At 35.9% G+C, this 22,570-nt stretch overlaps 1 protein-coding gene and 1 pseudogene across 1 annotated transcript in view; both read left to right on the forward strand.

Moving 5' to 3' along the window:
- ZNF519 (zinc finger protein 519) overlaps positions 1 to 16,772 on the forward strand; it is a 30,277-nt gene extending 13,505 nt beyond the window's left edge. Inside the window, exon 3 of the mRNA XM_024235982.3 lies at positions 12,524 to 16,772. Coding sequence (XP_024091750.3) covers positions 12,524 to 14,016 — 1,493 coding nt within the window. The 3' untranslated portion in view covers positions 14,017 to 16,772. The remainder of the gene's footprint in view (positions 1 to 12,523) is intronic.
- PONPYGV1R-PS1961 (vomeronasal 1 receptor ponPygV1R-ps1961 pseudogene) lies at positions 20,075 to 20,941 on the forward strand (annotated as a pseudogene).

Here is a 22,570-nt window from a genome sequence, read left to right on the forward strand (position 1 = left end):
CAGCTGAGGCCAAGATCTACAGACCTGCCTCTAGGGCCATGGCTGGGTATGTCTTCCTGCATCTCTCTTGATGGGAAGACTATTTCTGGACTATAGCTGAGAGGAGTTTGAGACAGGTTGCAGAACTGCTTCAGGATCCTCAGTAAGACCAAGTTTGGTGCACCATTTCCTTGTCTGTAGCCATGTCCATGGGCTCTTGAGTTTGCCACCTGGGTGAGGGCCTGCTTTTTCCAAATGACCCTCCTTGATCTTTGGCTCCACAAAGGTTTCACAACCCCAACCATAGGCAGTCATCTTTCTACTGCCTGTTTCTGTAAGTTTATGACATAAGATATCTTATGTAAGTGGAATCATACCCTGTCACTTCATTAGTGTCTTATTTCACTTAAAATAATGGCTTTAAGATTTATTCTTATTGTAGCATCTGACAAGATATTTTCATTTGAGGCTAAAGAATAATTCATTGTGGCCAGGCGCGGTGGCTCACTCCTGTAATCCCAGCACTTTGGTAGGCCGAGGCAGGCGGATCACGAGGTCAGGAGATAGAGACCATCCTGGCTAATACGGTGAAACCCCGTCTCTATTAAAAATACAAAAAATTAGCCGGGCGTGGTGGAGGGCACCTGTAGTCCCAGCTACTCAGGAGGCTGAGGCAGGAGAATGGTGTGAACCCAGGAGGCAGAGCTTGCAGTGAGCCGAGGCTGTGCCACTGCACTCCAGCCTGGACAACAGAGCGAGACTCTGTCTCAAAAAAAAAAGAATATTTCATTGTATATATAAGGCACATCTTTAAAAATTACCTATTCATTGAAGAACGTTTGAGTTTTTTCCCTTTTTGTCTTTTGTAAATGATATAGTTTGGATCTGGGTTCCCATTTAAATCGCATCTAAGATTGCAGTTTCTAATGTTGGAGGTGGGGCCTGCTGGGAGGTGATTGGATCATAGAGTTGGTTTCTCAAGAATGGTTTAACACCATTCCCTTTGGTACTGTCTGTGCTGTAGTGAGTGAGTTCTCCTGAGATCTTATTTTTAAAAAGCATGTGGCACCCCCGCCCTCACTCTGCCTTGCTCTTGCCCCCACCATGTGAGATGACTCACTCCCCCTTTGCTTTCTGCCGTGACTGGAAGCTTTTTGAGGCTGCCACAGAAGCAGAAGCTGCTATGCTTCCTGTACAGCCTGCAGAACCATGAGCCAATTAAACCTCTTTTTTAAAAATACCCAGTCTTAGGTATTTATAGCAGTGCAGTAATAAACGAATACAGTGAATATTGCTGCAATGAACATGGATGTGCAAATATTTCTTTCAAGTATACTCTGCATATTTTGATTAGATGCCCAGAAGTGGAATTACTGGGTCATATAATGACTTTATTTTTTGAGGAATCTCCATACATTTTTCAAGTAACTGCATCACTTTTTCCCCACCAACAGTGCACAAGGGTTTCAATTCCTCTATGTTCTTGACAACATTTGTTATTTTTTGTTCGCTTGATATTGGCCATCCTAATTAATGCCCAATAATATCTCATTGTGGTTTTGCTTTACATTTTTCTAAAGACTAGAAATGTTTTCAGTAATTGCTATGTGTATTATTTCATCTTTGGAGAAACATTTTCATCTCTTGTCCATTTGTTAATCATGTTACTTTTTGTTGTTGATTTTTCAAAGTTTATATATTCTGGGTGTTAACTTCTGTCAAACATACAATTTTTTATTTTTTCTTCTTCTGCTTACTTCACTAAATGTTTAACGTGCAGAGATAAATTTAATGTAGTCCCATATTTCTGTGTTTTTAAATTTATTGCTCATGTATTTGATGTTATATGCAAGAAAACATTGCCGAGACCAATGTCATAATCTTTCTCCCTATATTATTATTATTTTGAGATGGAGTTTTGCTCTTGTTGTCCATGCTGGAGTGCAATGGCATGATCTTGGCTCACTGCAACCTTCCGCTCCTGGGTTCAAGCGATTCTCCTGCCTCAGCCTCCTGAGTAGCTGGGATTACAGGCATGTACCACCATACCTGGCTAATTTTTAAAAATATTTTTAGTAGAGACAGGGTTTCACCCTGTTGGTCAGGCTGGTTTTGAACTCCTGACTTCAAGTAATCTGCCTGCCTTGGGCTCCCAAAGTGCTAGGATTACAGGCATGAGCCACCACACCCAGCCACTCCCTATATTTTCTTCCAAAAATTGTAGAGTTATAATTCTTACATTTAAATATTTAACTCATTCAAGACAGTTTTTGTGTATGGTTTAGGGGAAGGATCCAACCTCAATTTTTCCCATGTGGATATAGAGTTTTCCAATACCATTTATTGAAGAGACTATCTTTTCCTTAATATGTTGTTATAGCAACCTTGTTGAAGATCATTTGACCATATACACAATGCTTTGTTTTTGAGTTCTCCATTCTGTTCCATCATCTGTCTTCCTGCAAGTTCCGCAGTGTTTTTATTTATGTAGCTTGTAATCTATTCTAAAAACAGGAAGTGTGGTGCCTCTAATTTTGTTCTTTTTTTCTAAGAATGTTTGGGCTATCAATGGTCCTTTGAAATTCTGTGTAAATGTAATAATTTAAAAAAATATTTCTTCAAAAAGTATCTTTTGGATTTTCATTGAGACTACATTGAATTTGAATATCACTGGAGATAGTATTGTCATTTAACAATATTAAATCTCCTGACACTTAAAGAAGAGTATCTTAAAGAGTGTGTTAAGTTTCACAGATTTTTCAATTTGGCAATTTTGCTTCTGCTTTTGATTTCTAGTTTTATTCCATGTGGTAAGAAAGGATACATTGTATGATTCAATCTTTAATATGTACTAGGCTTAATACCTTGGTGAAAAAATAATCTTACAACAAACCCCCATGACACAAGTTTACCTATGTAACAGACCTGTACATATAATCCCAAACTTAAAAGTTAAAAAGAATAAGAGTTGCTTTGTGTCCTAACAGGTTGTCCATGAAACAACAACTACCCATTTTCTCCACTTAGCCCCTGACACAGTTCAGTCTGTTTTCTGTTTCTAGGAGTTTAAGTACTTTAGGTATCTTACATAAGTAAAATTGTATAGTATTTGTCTTTTTGTGCCTGGCTTCTTGCACATAAAGTCTTAAAAATGTATTTATTGTGAATATAACAACATTTTCTGCTTTTAAAAAGCTGAATAATATTTAATTATTTGTATATTTGAAATTGTCTTTATTCATTTATTAAGTTGGTTCTTTCCACTTACTTGCTTCTGTAAATAATGCTACAGTGAATATGGATGTGCAGATTACTCTTCATTTGATAATATATGCAAGGGATTATTGATGTGCTCTGTTCTGTTTCACTGGTATTGTCTCTTTTTAATCCGGTTATAAACTATTTTGATTACTATAACTTTATAATAGGTTTTTAAAATCAGGGTGTATGCCTCCAATATTTCTCTTTTTGACAATTGTTGAACATTTGTGGTCTCTTTAGTTCTGATATAATTTTTAGGATTGCTTCTTACATTGATGTAAAATATGTATAGCCATCATCCAGAGTATACCACCATTTCCTTCAGCACTCTGTCAGGGGAGCCAAACCCCATCTTTGGATAGCCCCTCGGAAACCAGAGATGTGGACACATACTCCACACTTCTTTCTCTCCTGAGGAAGAAACGTAGAGTTGGGAGTTTCTCCTGGTTGTACCATGCTGTGTTGGGAGAAGATAAGGCTGTGCTGGGCACATGTAATAAAATTTTCCTTCTCTTCTACATGCTTTTGGCATGGATAAAGCTACAGCAACTGAAGTAGTACAAATTCTTAACTGTGTTTTGGAATTCCCACAAAGGCAATGTGATCAACATGGTGTTAAGTTCATATATCATGAAGAAATGAAGACCAGTGGTCTTTTTTTAAGCTTTGCAACTTAAATTTATATATACTTTTTTATTTTTAAATTTTATTTTTTAATTTTTGTGAGTACGTAGTAGTAGCTATATATATCTATGAGTTACATGAGATATTTTGAAGTAGCCATGAAATGCATAAAAATCACATCAGGGTAAATGGTATATTCATTACTTCAAGTATTTAATCCTTTGTTTACAATCTAATTACATTCCTTTAGTTATTTAAAAATATACAATTAAACTGCTTTTGACTACAGTTACTCTGTTGTACTAGCAACTACTAAATCTTATTCTAATTATTTTTGTGCTCATTAACCTTCCCCACTTCCCACCAACCCCCCACTATACTTTCCAGCCTCTGGTAACAATTCTCTCTCCCTCCATGAACTGAATTAATTTAATTTTTAGCTCCAGCAAATGTGTGAGAACATGCAAAAGAAACTGGAGGAATCATAGTATTTGACTGTAAATGATACTACAGAGCTATAGTAATTAAAACAGCATGGTATTGATCAGTGAAACAGTAGAGAGAATGCAGAGATAAATCCATATAGCTATAGCAAATCTATTTTTGACAACGGTTTCAAGAATATATATTGAGGAAAGGAATTTATTGAATAAATTATGCTACAGAAACTAAATATCCATATTCAGAAGAATGAAGCTAGACCCCTATCTCTTACTATATTAAAAAGTTAAAATGGATTAGAGACTTAACTAAGACCTAAAACTATGAAAGTACTGTTAAGAAAACATTGTAGAAACTCACCAGGAAATTAAATGGGGTAAAGATGTCTTGAATAATACCCTGCTGGCACAGGCAACCAAAGCAAAAATGGACAAATGGAATCACATCAAGTTAAAGAACTTTTAAACAGCAAGTGAAACAATCAACAAAGTGAAGAGACAACATACCAAATGGAAGAAAATATTTGCAAATGGCCCATCAGAAAAAAAATTGATAACCAGATTATGTAAGGCACACAAACAACTCTATAGGATAAAATTTAATAATCTGATTAAAAATGAGCAAAAAATGTGAATAGACATTTCTCAAAAGAGGACATACAAATAACAGTGCATGTGACAAGGTGCTCAACATGTGATCATCAGAGAAATGCAAATCAAAATGACAGTGAGATGTTATCTCATCCCAGTTACAATGGCTGTTCTCCAAAGGTCAGGCAATAACAAATGCTGGTGAGTATGTGGAGAAAAGGGAACTCTAGTACTCTCTTGGTGGGGATGTAAATTACAGCTAGTATGGAGAACAGTTTAGAGGTTCCTCAAAAAAAAAAAAAATAGAGCTACTATACTACCTAGCAACCCCGCTCCTAGGTATGTACATAAAAGAAGGGAAATCAGGACATCTGAGAGATATTTGCACCTCCATTTTTATTGTAGCTGTGAACACAAAATATCTGAGACAGGTCTCATCCAATTTAGGTAGTTTATTTTGCCAAAGTTAGGGATGCACACCTATGACACAGCCTCAAGAGGTCAGGGCACAGCTTGGTTTTATACATTTTAGGGAGACATGAGACATCAGTATGTGTAAGTTGTACATTGGTTCAGTCTGGAAAGGTGGGACAACTTGAAGCAGGGAGGGAGTTTCCAGGTCATAGGTAGGTGGGAGACAAACGGTTGCATTCTTTTGAGTTTCTGACTAGCCTTTCCAAAGGAGGCAATCAGGTATGCATTTATCTCAATGAGCAGAGAGGGATGACTGAATAGAATGGGAGGCAGATTTGCCCTAAGCGGTTCCCAGCTTGACTTTTCCCTTTAGCTTAGTGATTTGGGGGTTCAAAGATTTATTTTCCTTTCACACAGCATTGTTTACATTAGCCAAGATTTAGAAGTAACCAAAGTGTCTATCAAAAACAGATGAATGGATAAAGCCAATGTACATATACACAAAGGAGTACTTTTCACTTATAGATAATAAGATCCTGTTGTTTGCAACAACATGGATGGAACTGGAGGTCATATGTTAAGAAAAATAAGCCAGCCACATAAAGGCAAAATTTTTTCTTGCAAGACCTTTGGCTCTTCTGAGTCTTTTTTGGTTCTGTCCGCTTTATAGGATTGTTTTTCCTATTTCTGTGAAGAATATCATTGATGTTTTGATAGGGTTGCATTAAGTCTGTAGATTGGATTGGGTAGTATAGACACTAAAAATACTGACTTATGAACAAAAAATATATTTTCTTTTTTGTCTTTTTAAATTTCTTGCATCAATGTTTTATAGTGTTCACTGTAGAGATCTTTAATTTCTTTGGTTAATTCCTAGGTATTTTATTTTAATTTGTGGCTATCGTAAATGGGATTACTCTCTTCATTTCTTTTTCACATTGTTCACTGTTGGCATATAGAAACACTGCTAGCTTTTTAATCCTATATCTTGACTAAATTTATGAGTTCTAATAGTGTTTTAGTGAATTAGGATTTTCCAAATAAAGAGCACATCATCTGCAAGAAAAGCTAATTTGACTTCTTCCTTTCCAATTTGGTTGCCTTTTATTTTTTTATCTTGTCTAATTGCTCTAGCTGCCATATGTTGAATTAACAGTGGTGAAAGTGTGCATCCTTTTCATGTTCTCAATCTTAGGAAAAGCTTTTCATTTTTCCCCATTTAGTATCATACAATGTGAGTGTCATATATAGCTTTTATATGTTGAGGTATGTTTCTTCTATAGTTTTGAGGGTTTCTGTCATGAGGGGATATTAAATTTTATCAAATGATTTTCAGGATCAAAATGATCTTGGTTTTTGTTCTTTCTTTTGTTGATATGATGTATTACATTAATTGATTTGCATATGTTGAAGTATCTTTGCATCCCTGAGATAAATCCTACTTGATCATGAGGTATAATAATCTTTTTAATCTGTTGCTGAATTTTACTTGCCATTATTTTTATTAGAAATTTTGCATCTATAATAATTTTTTAATATGTTGCTGAATTTTACTTGCCAGTATTTTTATTAGAAATTTTGCATCTATTGCTGATATTGGCCTATAGATCTTTTTGATAGGCGTTTGTCTGGTTTTAGTATGAGAGTAATGCTTGCCTTACAGAACAAGGTTGGAAGTATTTCCTCCTCCTCTGTTTTGGAATAGTTTAAGTCAGATTGCTATTAGTTTTATACATATTTGGTCGAATTCAGTGAAGCCATTAGATTTCAGGCTTTTCTTTCGTAGGAGGCTTTTTATTATGGATCTCAACATGTCTTGTTTGTCTATTCAGGTTTTGGATTTCTTAATAATTCAATCTTGTTAGGTTCTATGTGTCTAGAAATTTATCCATTTGTTCTAGATTTTCCAATTTATGGCATCTAGCTGCTCATAGCGCCACTAATGATCTTGAATTCCTGCAGTATAAGTTGTAGAGTTGAAATGTCTCCTTTTTCATCTTTGATGTTATTTATTTGAGTCTTTTTTTCTTTTTTCTTTTCTTTCTTTCTTTTTTTTTTTTTTCTTTTTTTTGAGTTAGAGTCTCACTCTGTCGCCCAGGCTGGGGTGCAGTGGCTTGATCTTGGCTCACTGCAACCTCCTTCTCCTGACTTCCAGCAATTCTACCTGCCTCAGCCTCCCAAGTAGGTGGAATTACAGGTGCCCGCCACCGTGCCCAGCTAATTTTTGTATTTTTTAGTAGAGACGGGGTTTCACCATGTTGGACAGGCTGGTCTTAAACTCCTGACCTCAGGTGATCCCCCTGCCTTAGCCTCCTAAAGTGCTGGGATTACAGGCGTGAGCTACTGTGCCTGGCTGAGTTTTCTTTTTTTTTTCTTAGTCTGGCTAAAGGTTTGTTTTTTTTTTTTTTTTTAGAAAACAACTTTGCATTTTATTGACCTTTTGTATTTTATTTATTTCAAATTCATTTATTTCTGCTTTGATCTTTATTATTTCTTTTCTTCTAATTTTGGTTTCGTTTGCTCTTGTTTTTCTAGCTCTCTAAGATACATCGTTAGGTTTTTTCAATGGTTTTGGAAATACAGATGGTTTTTCGTGACATGGATAAGTTCTTTAGTGTAATTTCTGAGATTTTAGTGCACCTGTCACCCGAGCAGTGTACACTGTACTTAATATGTAGCTTTTATCCCTCACCCGCCTCCCAGCCTTCCCCCTCAAGTCCCCAAAGTCTATTACATTACTCTTATGCCTTTGCATCCTCATAGATTAGCTCTCACTTATAAGAACATATAATATCTAGTTTTCCATTTCTGAGTTACTTCACTTAGAATAATAGCCTTCAGCTCCATCCCAGTTGCTGCAGATGACATTTTATTTGTAAAGTGTTCCCATTTCACCACAACCATGCCAACATCTGTTGTTTTCTTGACTTTTGAATTATGGCCATTTTTGTAGGAGTAAGTTGGTATCTAATTGTGGTTTTCATTTGTATTTCTCTGATTAGTGATGTTGAGCGTTTTTAGGTTATTGTTAGGTGTTCGTGTATCTTCTTTTGAAAAATATATATTCATTTTCTTTGCCTACTTTTGGATGGAATTATTATTTTGCTAATTTATTTGAGTTCTGTATGGATTCTGAATACTAGCTTTTTGTGCGTAGTTTGCAAATATTTTCTGCTACTCTGTGGGTTGTCTATGTACTCTGCTGATTATTTCTTTTGCTATGCAGAAGCTTTTTAGTTTAATTAGGTCCCATTTATTTATGTTTGTTTTTGTTACATTTGCTTTTGGGGTCTTAGTCATGAATTTTTTGCCTAAGTCAATGTCCAGAAGAGTTTTTTTATATGCTACCTTTTAGAATTTGTATGCTTTCAGGCCTTAGATTTAAATCTTTGATCCATCTTGAATTGATTTTTGTATAAGGTCAGAGATGGAGATCCAGTTTTATTCTTCTATGTGTGGGAGATCCAGTTTTATTCTTCTATGTGTGGCTTGCCAGTTTTCCTCGCACCATTTATTGAATAGGGTGTTGTTTCCTCAATTTGTTTATTTGTATGCCTTGTTGATTATTAGTTAAGATGAGTTGCCTGTATTTGGCTTAATTTCTGGATTCTCTATTATGCTTCATTGGTCTATGTGTCTATTTTAATACCAATACCATGCTGTTTTGGTAGCTATAGCTTTGTAGTATAATTTGAAGTAGGGTAATGTGATGCCTCCAGATTTTTTATTTATTTTGTTTTGGTTCGCATTACTTTGGCTACGTAGGCTCTTTTTTGATCCATATTAATTTTAGGATTGTTTTTTATAGTTCTGTGAAGAATACTGATGGTATTTTCATGGAAATTGCATTAAATCTGTCATGAAGTTGTTTATTTGAATTTTTTTATGTAGACAGTTATAAACTTTTAGTACTGCTTTTACTGTATATCCTAAGTTTTCATGTATTTCCGTGATCACATATTTCAGAAATATTTCAATTTATTTATTAATTTCCTCATTGACCCACTGGCCTTTCAGGAGCATATTGTTTAAATTCTGTGTGTTTGTATAATTTCAAAACTTTTTCTTGTTATTAATTTCTAGGTTTTTTCATTGTAGCCAGAAAAGATGCTTGATACTATTTTAATTTTTAAAATGTTTTAAGACTTGTTTTGTGACCTGACATATGGTCTATCAACGAGAATGATTCATGCACTGCAGAGAAAAATGTGTATTCTGAAGCCATTCGATAAAATGTTCTGTAAATATCCATTATGTCCATTTGGTTTATAGTGCAGATTAGGCCTGATATTTCTTCGTTGGTTTTCTGTCTGGAAGATTTATTCAATGCTGAAAGTGGGGTGTTGCAGTCTCTAGGTATTATTATATTGGGGCCTGTCTCTCTCTTTAGCTCTAATAATACTGGCTTAATATATCTGAGTACTCCAGTGTTAGGTGCATATGTATGTAACATTCTTATATCCTCTTGATGAATTAACCTCATTATTTATTTATTTTTTTTTTTTTTGAGATGGAGTTTCTCTGAGTTTCGCTCTTGTTGCCCAGGCTGGAATACAATGGTGCAATCTCGGCTCACTGCAACCTCTGCCTCCCAGGTTCAAGTGATTCTCCTGTCTCAGCCTCATGAGTAGCTGGGATTACAGGCATGTGCCACCATGCCCAGATAATTTTGTTGTTGTTGTTGTTTTGTATTTTTAGTAGAAATGGGGTTTCTCCATGTTAATCAGGCTGGTCTCAAACTCCCAACCTCAGGTGATCCACCCACCTCGGCCTCCCAAAGTGCTGAGATTACAAGCGTGAGCCACCGCGCCCGGCCCTCATTATTATTATATAGATAACCGTCTTTGTCTCTTCTTATAGTTTTGTCTTGAAATCTATTTTGTCTGATATAAGTATAGCTACTACTGCTTTTTTTGTTTGTTTTCATTCACATGGAATTGTTTTTATCTTTTTAATCTATGTGTTTATAGGTGAAGTATGTTTCTTGTAGGCAACAAATCAGAGTCTTTTTTGTTTTTTTAATCTATTTAGCCACTCTATGTCTTTTGATTGGAGAGTTTAGTCGATTTACATTCAGTGTTGTTATTGATTATATAAAGATTTACTGCTGCCATTTTGTTATTTTCTGGTCTTGCTATCAACAGCAAGAGGGGACCTGAAAGTGGGTAGCCATCTGTGAGGCTGAGTCCAGGATTTTTATGGGTTTAGAATGGGGGAATGCATGCTGACTGGTTCATGGGTGGGCTTGGAAAAGGCACCATTCAATTGATTAAAAGGAATCATTCTCAAAGAACAAATAGAGAGAGTGGGTTAGGGATGGAAGTTCTCACTCCAGTCCATGAATTCTTCCTGGAACTGGTAGCTCAGTTTTCAGGCTTTAGACTGTCCTTTCCTTGAAGGTCGAGTTTCACCAAGGACCCATCCCTGTCTGCCTAGGAGTTTGTCTTTTGTCACTATCAGTCGGACTGCAGTGGGTCAGACCTGAAACCAGCACAGCAGTTGATCACACCCAAGGTGAGCTGTAACCACTACGTGGTACCACCAGTAATTGCTCAAGGTCCTGGGGCTTTATAATCTGTAGGTTGTAAGCCAGCCAGCCTTGTATCCTTTCCTTCAGAGTAGTGAGTTCCCTCAGGCTCTGGGCAAGCCCATTGGTGCCATCCAGGAGCCAGGGGCTACTCAATAACCTTAGGAGTCTACTTCGTTTTCTGTTGTACTGTGGTAGAGCTAGCAATTAAACCATAAGATTCAGTTCTTCCCATTTTTCCCTCCTTATTCCACAGGCAGAGGAGCCTCATTGCTACCATCACCACAGGCCCGTGGGGAATACCGCCAGGCTACCACCAATGTTCCCTTAAGATTCAAGGCTCTAATTTAGTTCACTTGTAGTGAATGATGCTTGGCCTGGTATTCACCCTTTTTGTCAGTGGTGTCCCTTCTGTCTCAGCGCAGGTCCAGAAGTGCCATCCAAGTGCCAAGGCCTGGAATAAGGGACCCCAAGAGCCCACTTGATGCTCTTTCTCCCTTTGGCCATGCTGGGACCTAAGTTGCAAGATGAAATCCTCTATAGTTTTTCCTCTACATTTTTCAGTGACTCCCTGTAGCCACCACAGTTGTGAATGTGCTGAGTCTCACCTGATTCTAGCCTTGCTAGAGTCCCAATGAAAGCTCACAGCAAACTACCTGGTTATCACTGCAGGTTATTCCAGGTTTAGGGCTCTTTACTTAGCAGTTGATGGGTCTTGTCAGTGCCGAAATTTTTCATTCAAGGCAGCAGATTTCTTTCTGGCCCAGCGTGTACCCAGAAATTTTAATTAGGAGCTAGCGGCTAAAAAGGGGTTTCACAACTCTGACTGGTGGCCTTGCTGGTATCCAAAATGCAAGACAAAGTCCTGTTTACTCTTTTCTGTCTTCTTAAGTAGATGGACGTGGTCTCTTGAATCTGTGAGCTGTGCAGCCTTAGTTTGGAGGAGGGGTGGTGTAAGCACTCTCTTAGCTGCCCCAGCTTGTATCTCAGTAGGTAATGTGGCCCCCAAGTCCACTGGCTCTAAGCCCAGTTCAGCACTAGGACTCACCTGGGAGTTGCAGTCCTTGTGACCTAGACTGCCTTTCAAGTTTGTTTAGGGCCCCAGAGCACTTTAGACTATGTCGATGAGGCTTGCCAGAACTCAAGTTCCAATCACTGGGAAGGGTGATTCCTCTCTGCCCAGAGCCAGTTGAAATACTCCTTTTGTGGGCAGGCATCAGCTGAGTGCATTCCAGTTTTGCTTTCTGCTGTGATAGGGCAGTACTGAGTTCAGTGCTCACAATCCCAGTGGTCTCTGTCTCCCAAGTGTACAGCTTCTATCTACATAGTATGTGACAGCTGCCAGAGCATGAGTGAGGGGTGGCATTAGTGATTCAAGATGGTCTTTCCTGCCCTCTTTTAGTGAGTAGTACAAGGTTAAAACCGGGTACTGTGAGTGCTCACCTTTATTCTTATGGAGGTTTTTTTTTTCTTTTTCTTTTTTAATAGATTGTTGTTAAATTGGTGACCTTGCAGGGGAAATGATCACTGGAGCCTTCTATTTAGCCATCTTGCTCTGTCCTTTCTTGGTTTTCTACTATGGCATTGTGCTGATGTTCTCAGCTTGGTAAAATTTCATATTAGATTTGTAAAGTATATTCAACTGAAATCAGTATGTAGAATAATTAGTTATTTTTACTTCTTTCAGCTGCGTATTCTTATTACAACCAAGGCATTTTACCAGAGCAAGGCATAGAAGATTCATTCAAAAAAGCAACACTGGGAAGATATGGGAGCTGTGGCCTTGAAAATATATGCTTATGGAAAAACTGGGAAAGTATAGGTGACGGTGAAGGACAAAAAGAATGTTATAATCTGTGTAGCCAGTATTTGACAACTAGTCATAACAAACATTTAACTGTGAAAGGAGACAAAGAACATAGAATATTTCAGAAGAAGCCTCAGTTTCTGTCAGCTGCTCCTACAGAACCATGTATTCCTATGAATAAATATCAACATCAATTTTTGAAATCTGTCTTTTGTAATAAAAATCAGATAAACTTTAACCATGACTCAAATATTAGTAAACATCATAGTACTCATTTTCTAGAAAACTATTACAATTGTAATGAATGTGAGAAAGTATTTTACCAATCCTCAAAGCTTATTTTCCCTGAAAATATCCATATTCAAGAAAAGCCTTACAACTCTAATGAATGTGGTGAAACTTCTGACCCATTCTCAAAACTTACTCAACATCAAAGAATTTATATTGGAGAGAGCTCACAAAGATGTAATAAAAAATGTATAATAGTCTTTAGTCAATCACATCTAAAGAGACATAAGATAATTAACACTGGAGAGAAATCAGTAAAATATAAAGAATGTGGCAAAGCTTTTACCAGGGGCTTACATCTTGGACATCAGAAAATTCATACTGGAGAGAAACCTTACAAATGTAAAAAATGTGACAAAGCCTTTAACAAGAGCTCACACCTTGCTCAACATCAGAAAATCCATACTGGAGAGAAGCCTTTCAAGTGTAAGGAATGTGGCAAAGCTTTTAACAGAGGCTCATACCTTACTCAACATCAGAGAATCCATACTGGAGAGAGAGCTTTCAAATGTAAAGAATGTGGCAAAGCCTTTAACAGGGGGTCATACCTTACTCAACACCAGAGAATCCACACTGGAGAGAAACCTTTCAAATGTAAGGAATGTGGCAAAGCCTTTAATAGAAGCTCATACGTTACTCAGCATCAGAGAATGCATACTGGAGAGAAACCTTTCAAGTGTAAGGAATGTGGCAAAGCTTTTAACAGAGCTTCACACCTTACTCAACATCAGAGAATCCATACTGGAGAGAAACACTTCAAATGTAAAGAATGTGGCAAAGCCTTTAACAGGGGCTCACACCTTACTCGACATCAGAGAATCCATACTGGAGAGAAGTCTTTCAAATGTAAAGAATGTGGCAAAGCTTTTATCTGGGGCTCACACCTTACTCAACATCAGAGAATCCATACTGGAGAGAAATTCTTCAAATGTAAAGAATGTGGCAAAGCTTTTACCAGGAGCTCACACCTTACTCAACATCAGAGAATTCATACTGGAGAGAAACCTTTCAAATGTAAAGAATGTGGCAAAGCTTTTAACAGACGCTCAACCCTTACTCAACATCAAATAATTCATACCAGGTAGAAACCCTGCAAGTGTAAAGAATGTGCTAAAACCCTAAACTGGTGCTCACACCTTACTCAACATTAGAAAATCAATACTGGATAGAAATCCCATATGTGTAATGATTTTTGAAACATCAAAATGAAGTCTAAATAAAAATCAGAAGTATCACTTTAGAAAGAACTAAAGTGCTAGCACTTCTGTAAATTACTCTGAATCAGTGTGTTTATTATAACAAATAATTCAAACTCAATTAGATAATTAAATTGTATGTTTAAAAAGAGTGACGACATTGATAGAGAGGCATAATTATATTCAATGTTCACTTATTTTTGTAATCACAGTATTCATGATTGAGAAAGTATTATTGATGTAATTAAATTCAAGTTAACCTTTTTTTCCCCCACTGTGGTTGATTATTGCTGTCTCTGACATGAGAGTCCCTTCTATGTTAGGTAGGCATCATTCACAAGTTTCCCATGGAAGACTAAGAGCATTGGCATATAGGGTGTATGATGAAATCTAAATGGAGTTGCTCTTTTGGTTTGACTTACAACAGTGAATATAAGTCATATATGAGTTAGGTGTTCAGAATATTATTGTTCTGCATTAAAGTGTGAGACAGAAACACTGAGTTTTAGATATGAATAGTTTTACCAACTACCCATTAAAAAGTCTTGCTAGTCCATTAATATTCTAATGTATCTTCATAGCAGCAAGTTAGAAGTCCTGACTATTACTGTGATAACAATAAAGAAATCATTACAAATATCAGAGAGTGGTGCAAATAACTTCTCTCTGGTAGAACATAGATTATTAATTCAATCCTCTAAATACTTAGGCTCAGTTTAAGAAAAGAGAGAACACTTTTTTTTAACATAGGTTATGGTATCAATAAGAATGCTTTTTGAATGTTTGCAGTCTAATTTTGATGATTGAGGAAACTGGATTTTGAAATGCTTTATTCAGTCTGTAAACTTAATTTGTTTTTAAGAATAAAATGAAATGTCTTTTAATTTGTTAACACTGTTAACATTATTATTGAATAATGTCTTATCCTGACAAAAATGTTAACTTATTCACCTTGTTCAAGATTCGAGGTAGTAAATGGTAATGATATACTATTGGGTATATCTAGTTCATGCTGTCTTTAGCATTTTTTACCCTTAGTGGTATTAAACTCCAAATAGTTTGGAGAATGTTGATTCCATAAGTTACTACTTGTTACTCTAACAAGTTCCCCAAGGTGTGATGAGTAGTTAATTAGCCCTTAGCTATTTTTGCCAAACATTAGGTTATTAATTTAAAATTGTTTGTTTTTAATGTAGGTGTTTACTGCTATGAATTTCTCTGAACAGTTTGCTGCATCTCATGTTTTGATATGTCATAACTTCATTTTCATTTATCTGAAAATATTTTCCAGTTTCGTTTTTTCTTTAACACATTAATTAGGAATATTTTTAATTTCCATATATTCGTGAGTTCCCCACATTTTCTGCATTCATTTATTTTTAATTTCCTTTTACTAAAGTCAGGAAAAATACTTTGGATTATTTTGATCCTTTTAATTTTATTGACGTTTGCCTGCTGTATGGCCTAGCATATGGTCTATCCTGGAGAATGATTTATGTGTACTTCTAATTTTGAGTGGAGAATTCTGTAAATTTGAGAATTCTATCAGTTCATATTTGTTTACAGTGTTCAAGTGTTATGTTTTCCTGTTGATCTTCCCACTTTTTCTGCCCATTATTTACATTGGAGTATAGAAGTTTCTATACTTCTGATAAACTCCAAATAATGGATTTGATTATTTAATCTATTCATAGCCTGTAATATTATCAGTATAGTTGAATTTGCATCAGTCATTTTGCTTTTTATTTTTATGTCTCATGTATTTTTCTTTATTCTTCCTTTACTGCTTTCTTATTACTTTCCATGTAATCTTTTAATTTTTATAATTGTTCATGTTTTTGAAGTTACTTCCTTGTTTTCTCTAGCCCTTATATACCTTATCAGAATCTGCTTTATATTTATATTAACTTAATTCCAATGAGATAGAAAATATTACCACTATATAGCTTTTTTCCCCCAATTTGGATTGAATTTTTTAAATATTGTCTTAATTTAGTTTTATTGTTTTATTAAAAAAGCTAAACTTACAAAATTGGTTGTATATTAGTTTAGGTGAGATTGTTTTGTAATGAGAAAATAATTTACAACATATAGAAAATAAATAATTATTATTTTAAAAAGTACTTTACATTTTGTATCCTTACCATTTCCTTTGATAGTTTAAAATTGTAATTCTCTAAATAAGATATATATTCAGAAATGTGACTTGTAAATGTTGAAGTTTATATGTTTGCTTTTTCTGCATTCAGTAAGGGTAGTATTTTCCAGCATCTTGCCTCTTTAAAGTGAAAGACAGGGGCAGGCGCGGTGGCTAACGCCTGTAATCCCAGCACTTCGGGAGGCCCAGGTGGGTGGATCACCTGAGGTCAGGAGTTCAAGACTAGCCTGGCCGATTTAGTAAAACCCTGTCTCTACTAAAAATACAAAAAATTACCTGGGTGTGGTGGCGGGCTCCTGTAATCCCAGCTACTTGGGAGGCTGAGGCAGGAAAAATCACTTAAACCTGAGAGGTGGAGGTTGCAGTGAGCCAAGATCATGTCACTGCACTGCAGCCTGGGCAGCAGAGTGAGACTCCATCTCTAAATAAATAAATTCAGCCTGGGCAACAGATGAGACTCCATCTCTAAATAAATAAATAAATAAATGATAGGATGGAATTAAAATAGTTTGAAAACACAAATTAACAAAATGGTGTTGACAAAGATTGTTCATTTGTGGTCTACCAGGGCATAAAATTCTCAAAAAACATAATCAGTAGGAAACCTCTTTGTATATATACACACACACACACACACACATATATATATGCTTAGGGGTTTACACTATTTAGAAGGTAAAGCAAGCACAATGAGGACAGACCTGCATTGTCTGTCTCTTAAGAGTGCTTAGCGACTTTCTTAGGCCCAGCCATGGCCTGTTTGCCAGGTGTTACATTGAGAATTCAGGTGTACATTCTGGTTTATAATTTAATGTATAATTTAGGATTCAATTTTCTTTTACACTCTGACCAACATATATAACCTTAACATTATTTTTATTTTTTTGAGACAGATTCACACTCTGTCATCCAGGAATGAGTGCAGTGGTTTGATCATGGCTCTCAGAAGCCTTGACCTTCTAGGCTCAAGTGAACTTGCTGCCTCAGCCTCACGAGTAGCCAGAGCTACAGGCTTGTGCTACAATGCCTGGCTAATTTTTGAAATTTTTTTATGACGACAGGGTCTCACTATGTTGCCCAGGCAGGTCTAAAACTCTTGGGCTCAAGCAGTCCTCCCACTGTTGCCTCCTAAAACACTTACAGGCATGAGCCACAGCACTCGGCCTTTATAAGACCTTTGGTATTTTTTCTTTTATTCTGTTTTCCCATGTTTGTAACATGTTGTTCCAAATTATACAATAGTTATATGGTAGCTGTGGCAGATACATGACAAAATATGAAAACATAAGTTACATTTAAATTTGGGATAAACAACAAATAGTTCTTACACAGCAATTGCATTGCTGTATAGCTATGCAATGTTTGTATAGTTTTAGTATAGTTTTAATGTTTTAGTTAAAATGTTGTAATATTGTAATGTTTTAGTATAGTTTTAGTATAGCTATGCAATGTTTGTATATTTGTGTATAATATGTGTAAGCAGTTATTGGAATATATACAAATAACAATCATTTACCTGAAATTCAAATAGAACCAAGTGTGTTACATTTGTCAACCCTTGTTCTCGGGGGCCACTGTTCTTTTCTCCAGACTCAGCACTAATGACCTGAAAACCTTCATTAGAGAAAAAAAAAGGTTGATAATTAGCAGGTACATTCTTTTGCAACATGCAGTAGTCATCAGAGAGGGTGTGGCATGAATTAAAGTGTGTGATCTGGATACCTTATGGGGAGAAAAAATTAGAATTCTTACCTATGCTGTTTTATCTAATTATGTTATCTCTTTCTGTGATATAACTTATAATACATACAATATATTAGTAAAAGTGATTTCTATGTAAGTACTAAGTAGTTATTTGTATACTAATTGTCTATGTTTATTTTCTGGAACTAGACTGCAATACTTAATATGTGGAGATTATTATGGCTTTAATTTGATATTATCCTGGAGCTTCTTTTAGGTTTAACGTGACAAAAGAACCATATCATGTTGATGGCATCATGATTTTGGTGGCAACTATCCATTGTTTGGTTCTGGACATTGAGATAAATGTGTACCTATACTAGGTTATGTGTTAGGAGAAAAAATAAAAACTGATATATAAGCTATACAATTTCCTTTGTGTAAATTCATCCACATCAGGTGGTTTAAAACTGGTTAGCAGTTTTCTAACTCAGATGTTAAATTTCTGAGTATGAGGTAAAAAATACTGTCAAATTATCTTCATTACATTACACATTTATATTTATGGTCTGTGCATTAGTACCATCACAACTCACTGGCTCACTGTAGCCTCAAGTTCCTGTGCTCAGGTGATCCTTCCATGTCAGCTTCCCATGTAACTGGGACCACAGGTACGTGCCACCATGCCTAGCTAATTTCTTTTTTATTTTTGATAGACACAGGGTGTCACTGTGTTGCTCAAGCTAATCTCAAACTGGCTTAAGCAATGTCCTTGCCTCAGCCTCTCAAAGTGGTGGAATTAAAGGCATGAGCCACCACACCTGGCCAAAGCTGTATTATTCTAAGTGGGCTAGAGTGCAGTGGCACAATCTCGGCTCACTGTAAGCTCCACCTCCTGGGTTCACGCCATTCTCCTGCCTCAGCCTCCCGAGTAGCTGGGACTACAGGTGCCCGCCACCACGCCAGGCTAATTTTTTGTTTTTTTAGTAGAGACGGAGTATTGCCATGTTAGCCATGATGGTCTTGATCTCCTGACCTCGTGATCCACCCGCCTCAGCCTCCCAAAGTGCTGGGATTACAGGTGTGAGCCACTGCACCCAGCCCTCAAAATTTTATGGAGGGTTCTCATTCAGAGATAATCGTGATTAAGATATGGAGAATTATCTTTACTATTAGAGACCTTAGTGTTTTTCCAAGGCAAGGAAGGGTATTTCTGTATAAAGTGAAGCATCAAGAAAATTATCACTTAATGCAAATTCATAGATCCCATAAAGTAGAAAAAGGTAGTCCATGTCCTTTTAGCATTTAAAGCTGGATTTTAGCAATTTCCTCCTGAGATGAAATAAAGCTTTCATGAGGTTTCTCTGGGATAAAAACAAAACTTGAACAGAGCCAGAATTAGTTTAAGGAGGTTCGTTTAATAGGACTTGTGGTAGGTGGAATCATGCTATGCAAAGGTGCCCATGTCTAACCACCAGGTTCTAGGAATATATTATGATATATGACAAAGGGGAATTCAGGCTGCAGATGAAATCAAAGTTGATAACCAGCTGACTCTAAAACCAAAAGATTAACTTGAGTTACAGATTTGGGCCTAATGTAATTACAAGCATTCTTAAAAGTGAAAGAAATAATAAGAGAAACTGAGTGCTATGATGTGAGTCAGTCAAACTTTTTTTTCAACTTTTTCTTTTGGTGATTATTTTCCTTTAACATAAAATTTGCTTTAGCTCAACTATACAAACATATGAGTTATTGTTACATAATTATACTCTTCATTAAGAAATGCTTTGTAAGAAGTGAGCCAATTTTTTCTTGATTAATCCTATCATACAGATTCTTCAAAATACAGTCTCAACATTATTTTACACATCAAATTATATATACATACATGCACACATACACTATATATATCAAGGATTTATATGATAGGTTTAAGAAAAAAATTAGTGGAATAAAATAAGTAATGGTGTTTGTGATGATTTTGGCCATCAAATACATAATATAGATGATGTGAAGTACAAAATATGTTTTTTGTACTTTATATTTTGATGTACAAAATATGTTCCTCTGCAGTTTAGACGATTACTTTCCACTTGTGTTCCCATGAAAAATGCCTCTCTTTTCTAAGCTGGTATTGGCATCTCAGCCAACACTTTTCTCCTTCTTTTCCGCATCTTCTCCTTTTCTGCTTTTTCTGCATCTCAGGCCAGAGCCCACTTACCTACCAGTCTGTCATGTGGCTCTTGTCCACACGGTGGTCCTTCTCACCACGGTGTTCTTGTCTCCACAGCTCTTTGAATCACTGAATTTTCAGAGTGACTTCAAATATGAGGCATCTTTCTACCTGAGGAGGGTGATGAGGGTCCTCTCCATTTGTACCACCTGCCTCCTGGGCGTGCTGCAGGTCATCACCATCAGCCCCAACACTTCCTGGTTGGTGAGGTTTAACGGGAAATCCACCATTTTTACCTTCCATTTATTCCCGTGGTCTCTCAGTTTTCCTCTTAGTAGTAACCTGATCTTTTGCACTGTGGCTTCTTCCAGTGTGACCCAGACCAATCTGCATGTCAGTAAATACTGTTCACTTTTCCCAATAAACTCCATAATCGGAGGACTGTTTTTCACTCTGTCGTTATTCAGAGATGTTTTTCTTAAACAAATAATGCTGCTCTCAAATGTCTACGTGATGACTGTCTTGTGCAGGAACTGGAGGAGATCCTGGTACCTTCACAGCCCCAGCTGCTACCTTAGAATCTTTCCAGAGGAAAGGGCCATCAGCCCATCCTGCTGCTGGTGAGTTTCTTGGTGGTCAGGTACAAGATGGACTTCATCATCTCAACCTCCTCAACCCTGCTATGGGTATATGACCCTGTCATCCTGGGTGTCCACAGGCTAGTGGGCAGTGTCTATACCATTGTCAGGTTTTTGGTGCTACTGAGATCTGATAAAAGGATAATCAATGTAATGTAAACTATAAGACAGATGTTTTTAAAAGGTTAATTTTGTAAATCCTGTGATGAGTTAAATTATTCACAGTGTTGATTATAGAGAATAATCCAAAGTTAAAATAATTGGATAATTCATTTGTATGTAGGATAAAAGTAGTAGGAGATTATTTTTTGAAGATTTAAAATTCACAGTGTAATTATTTGCATTAAAATAATTTTAAATGTTTTGAAAAGCAAGTATTGATATAATTAAACTTTCAAATAACTTAGTGCTTTGCCTTTATTCCTAATGTTTATATGGAAGCATGTCGTCAATTTTTGATGCATTACAGCTCTGAGAGGTCCTTCTATATCAGCTGGTCATCATTTATATACTTCTCCATAAAAGATTAAGATACATGAAGAAAATCTAAGTGGAGAGGCTGTTTGTGGTTAAGTGATAACAGTGTTGTAAGTGATGTGTGAGGTAGGTATTCAGTGCAATATCCTCTGCATTTTATTAATAAACACTGTAAAATTTAGAAGAAAATTGTTTCACCAAATGTACATTAAGCTAATAAAACAGAGTGGATTTTGATACGTCTCTTAGATTATTTGTAAACTTTATTTGTTTTAACAAATAAAAAATGTTTTCAAATATGTTAAGGGTGTTATACATCGATTGAAGTGTCATCCTGCTGCCAACATTAACTTATTCTACCTTACTCAGGCTTGTAGGTAAAACATGGTCAGACTATACCATTAAGTAACATGGTAGAATAACATCTGTAGTGATTCTTTTTCCCAGTGGCCTTATACTTCAAATAATTTAGAGAATATTGTTCCTATAGGTTACATTTTTATTCATTTTGTAACTGTGAGGTTATTGTGATGGTTATACTGAAGATTATATAGGAGTATAATCAAAAGCCCTACATTTCTGAATTCTGAATAACTATTTACAAAATTCAGCCTACATTTTTTTGAACATGTGACCTCTTTGGTTCTACAAACACAAAATTTTAGTTTTAATTTACATGGTGTAAAATTTCTAAATATATTAATTTAAAGATAAACTTTAGATGTAAAAGAATTGGGGAAGAAGTAATTGTTTTTATGTAAGTGTGAGTGTGGGCCTATTTTGAGAAGAAAAATATATCAGAACAAAGCAGATAATTTAAAGAGTGTTTATGATTTACTAGCAAAGTAGAACCTCACAGATTTTGAAAGCAAATTTATTTCCTCTGCTTCCCATTCATCTCTAAAATCTTATGGTTCAGAATCTCCCCTTGCAAACCCTTTGTTCTAACTTGCCTTTTACTCATGCTAGACCTAATATATAATTTTCTTCTTTCAAAGTTCATGAAATATTCTTTACGTAACCTGCCTAATGATTATAGTTCTTTCTGTAAAATGCAATGGTGCTAACTAAATAATTTGAAGATTTGAGTAATTTCACAGTGAGTGTATTAATTTAAATTTTATTATTTAATTAGTACCTTTAATCTTTTCCTCTCAATTAGAGAATCCTATTTAAGCCAAATGTTTTTATTGTTTATTTCATGTTTTCAAATAGATATATTTGATATAAGTATTGAATTTATTGAGCCATCTTTTAAGGTAAAAACTCGGCAGGCTTCATAAGCCATGGGATTTTCTTGCCATTTGTATG

This window comes from Pongo abelii, chromosome 17 (genome assembly GCF_028885655.2).
Source record: "Pongo abelii isolate AG06213 chromosome 17, NHGRI_mPonAbe1-v2.0_pri, whole genome shotgun sequence".
In the NCBI taxonomy this organism is placed as follows: Eukaryota; Metazoa; Chordata; class Mammalia; order Primates; family Hominidae; genus Pongo; species Pongo abelii.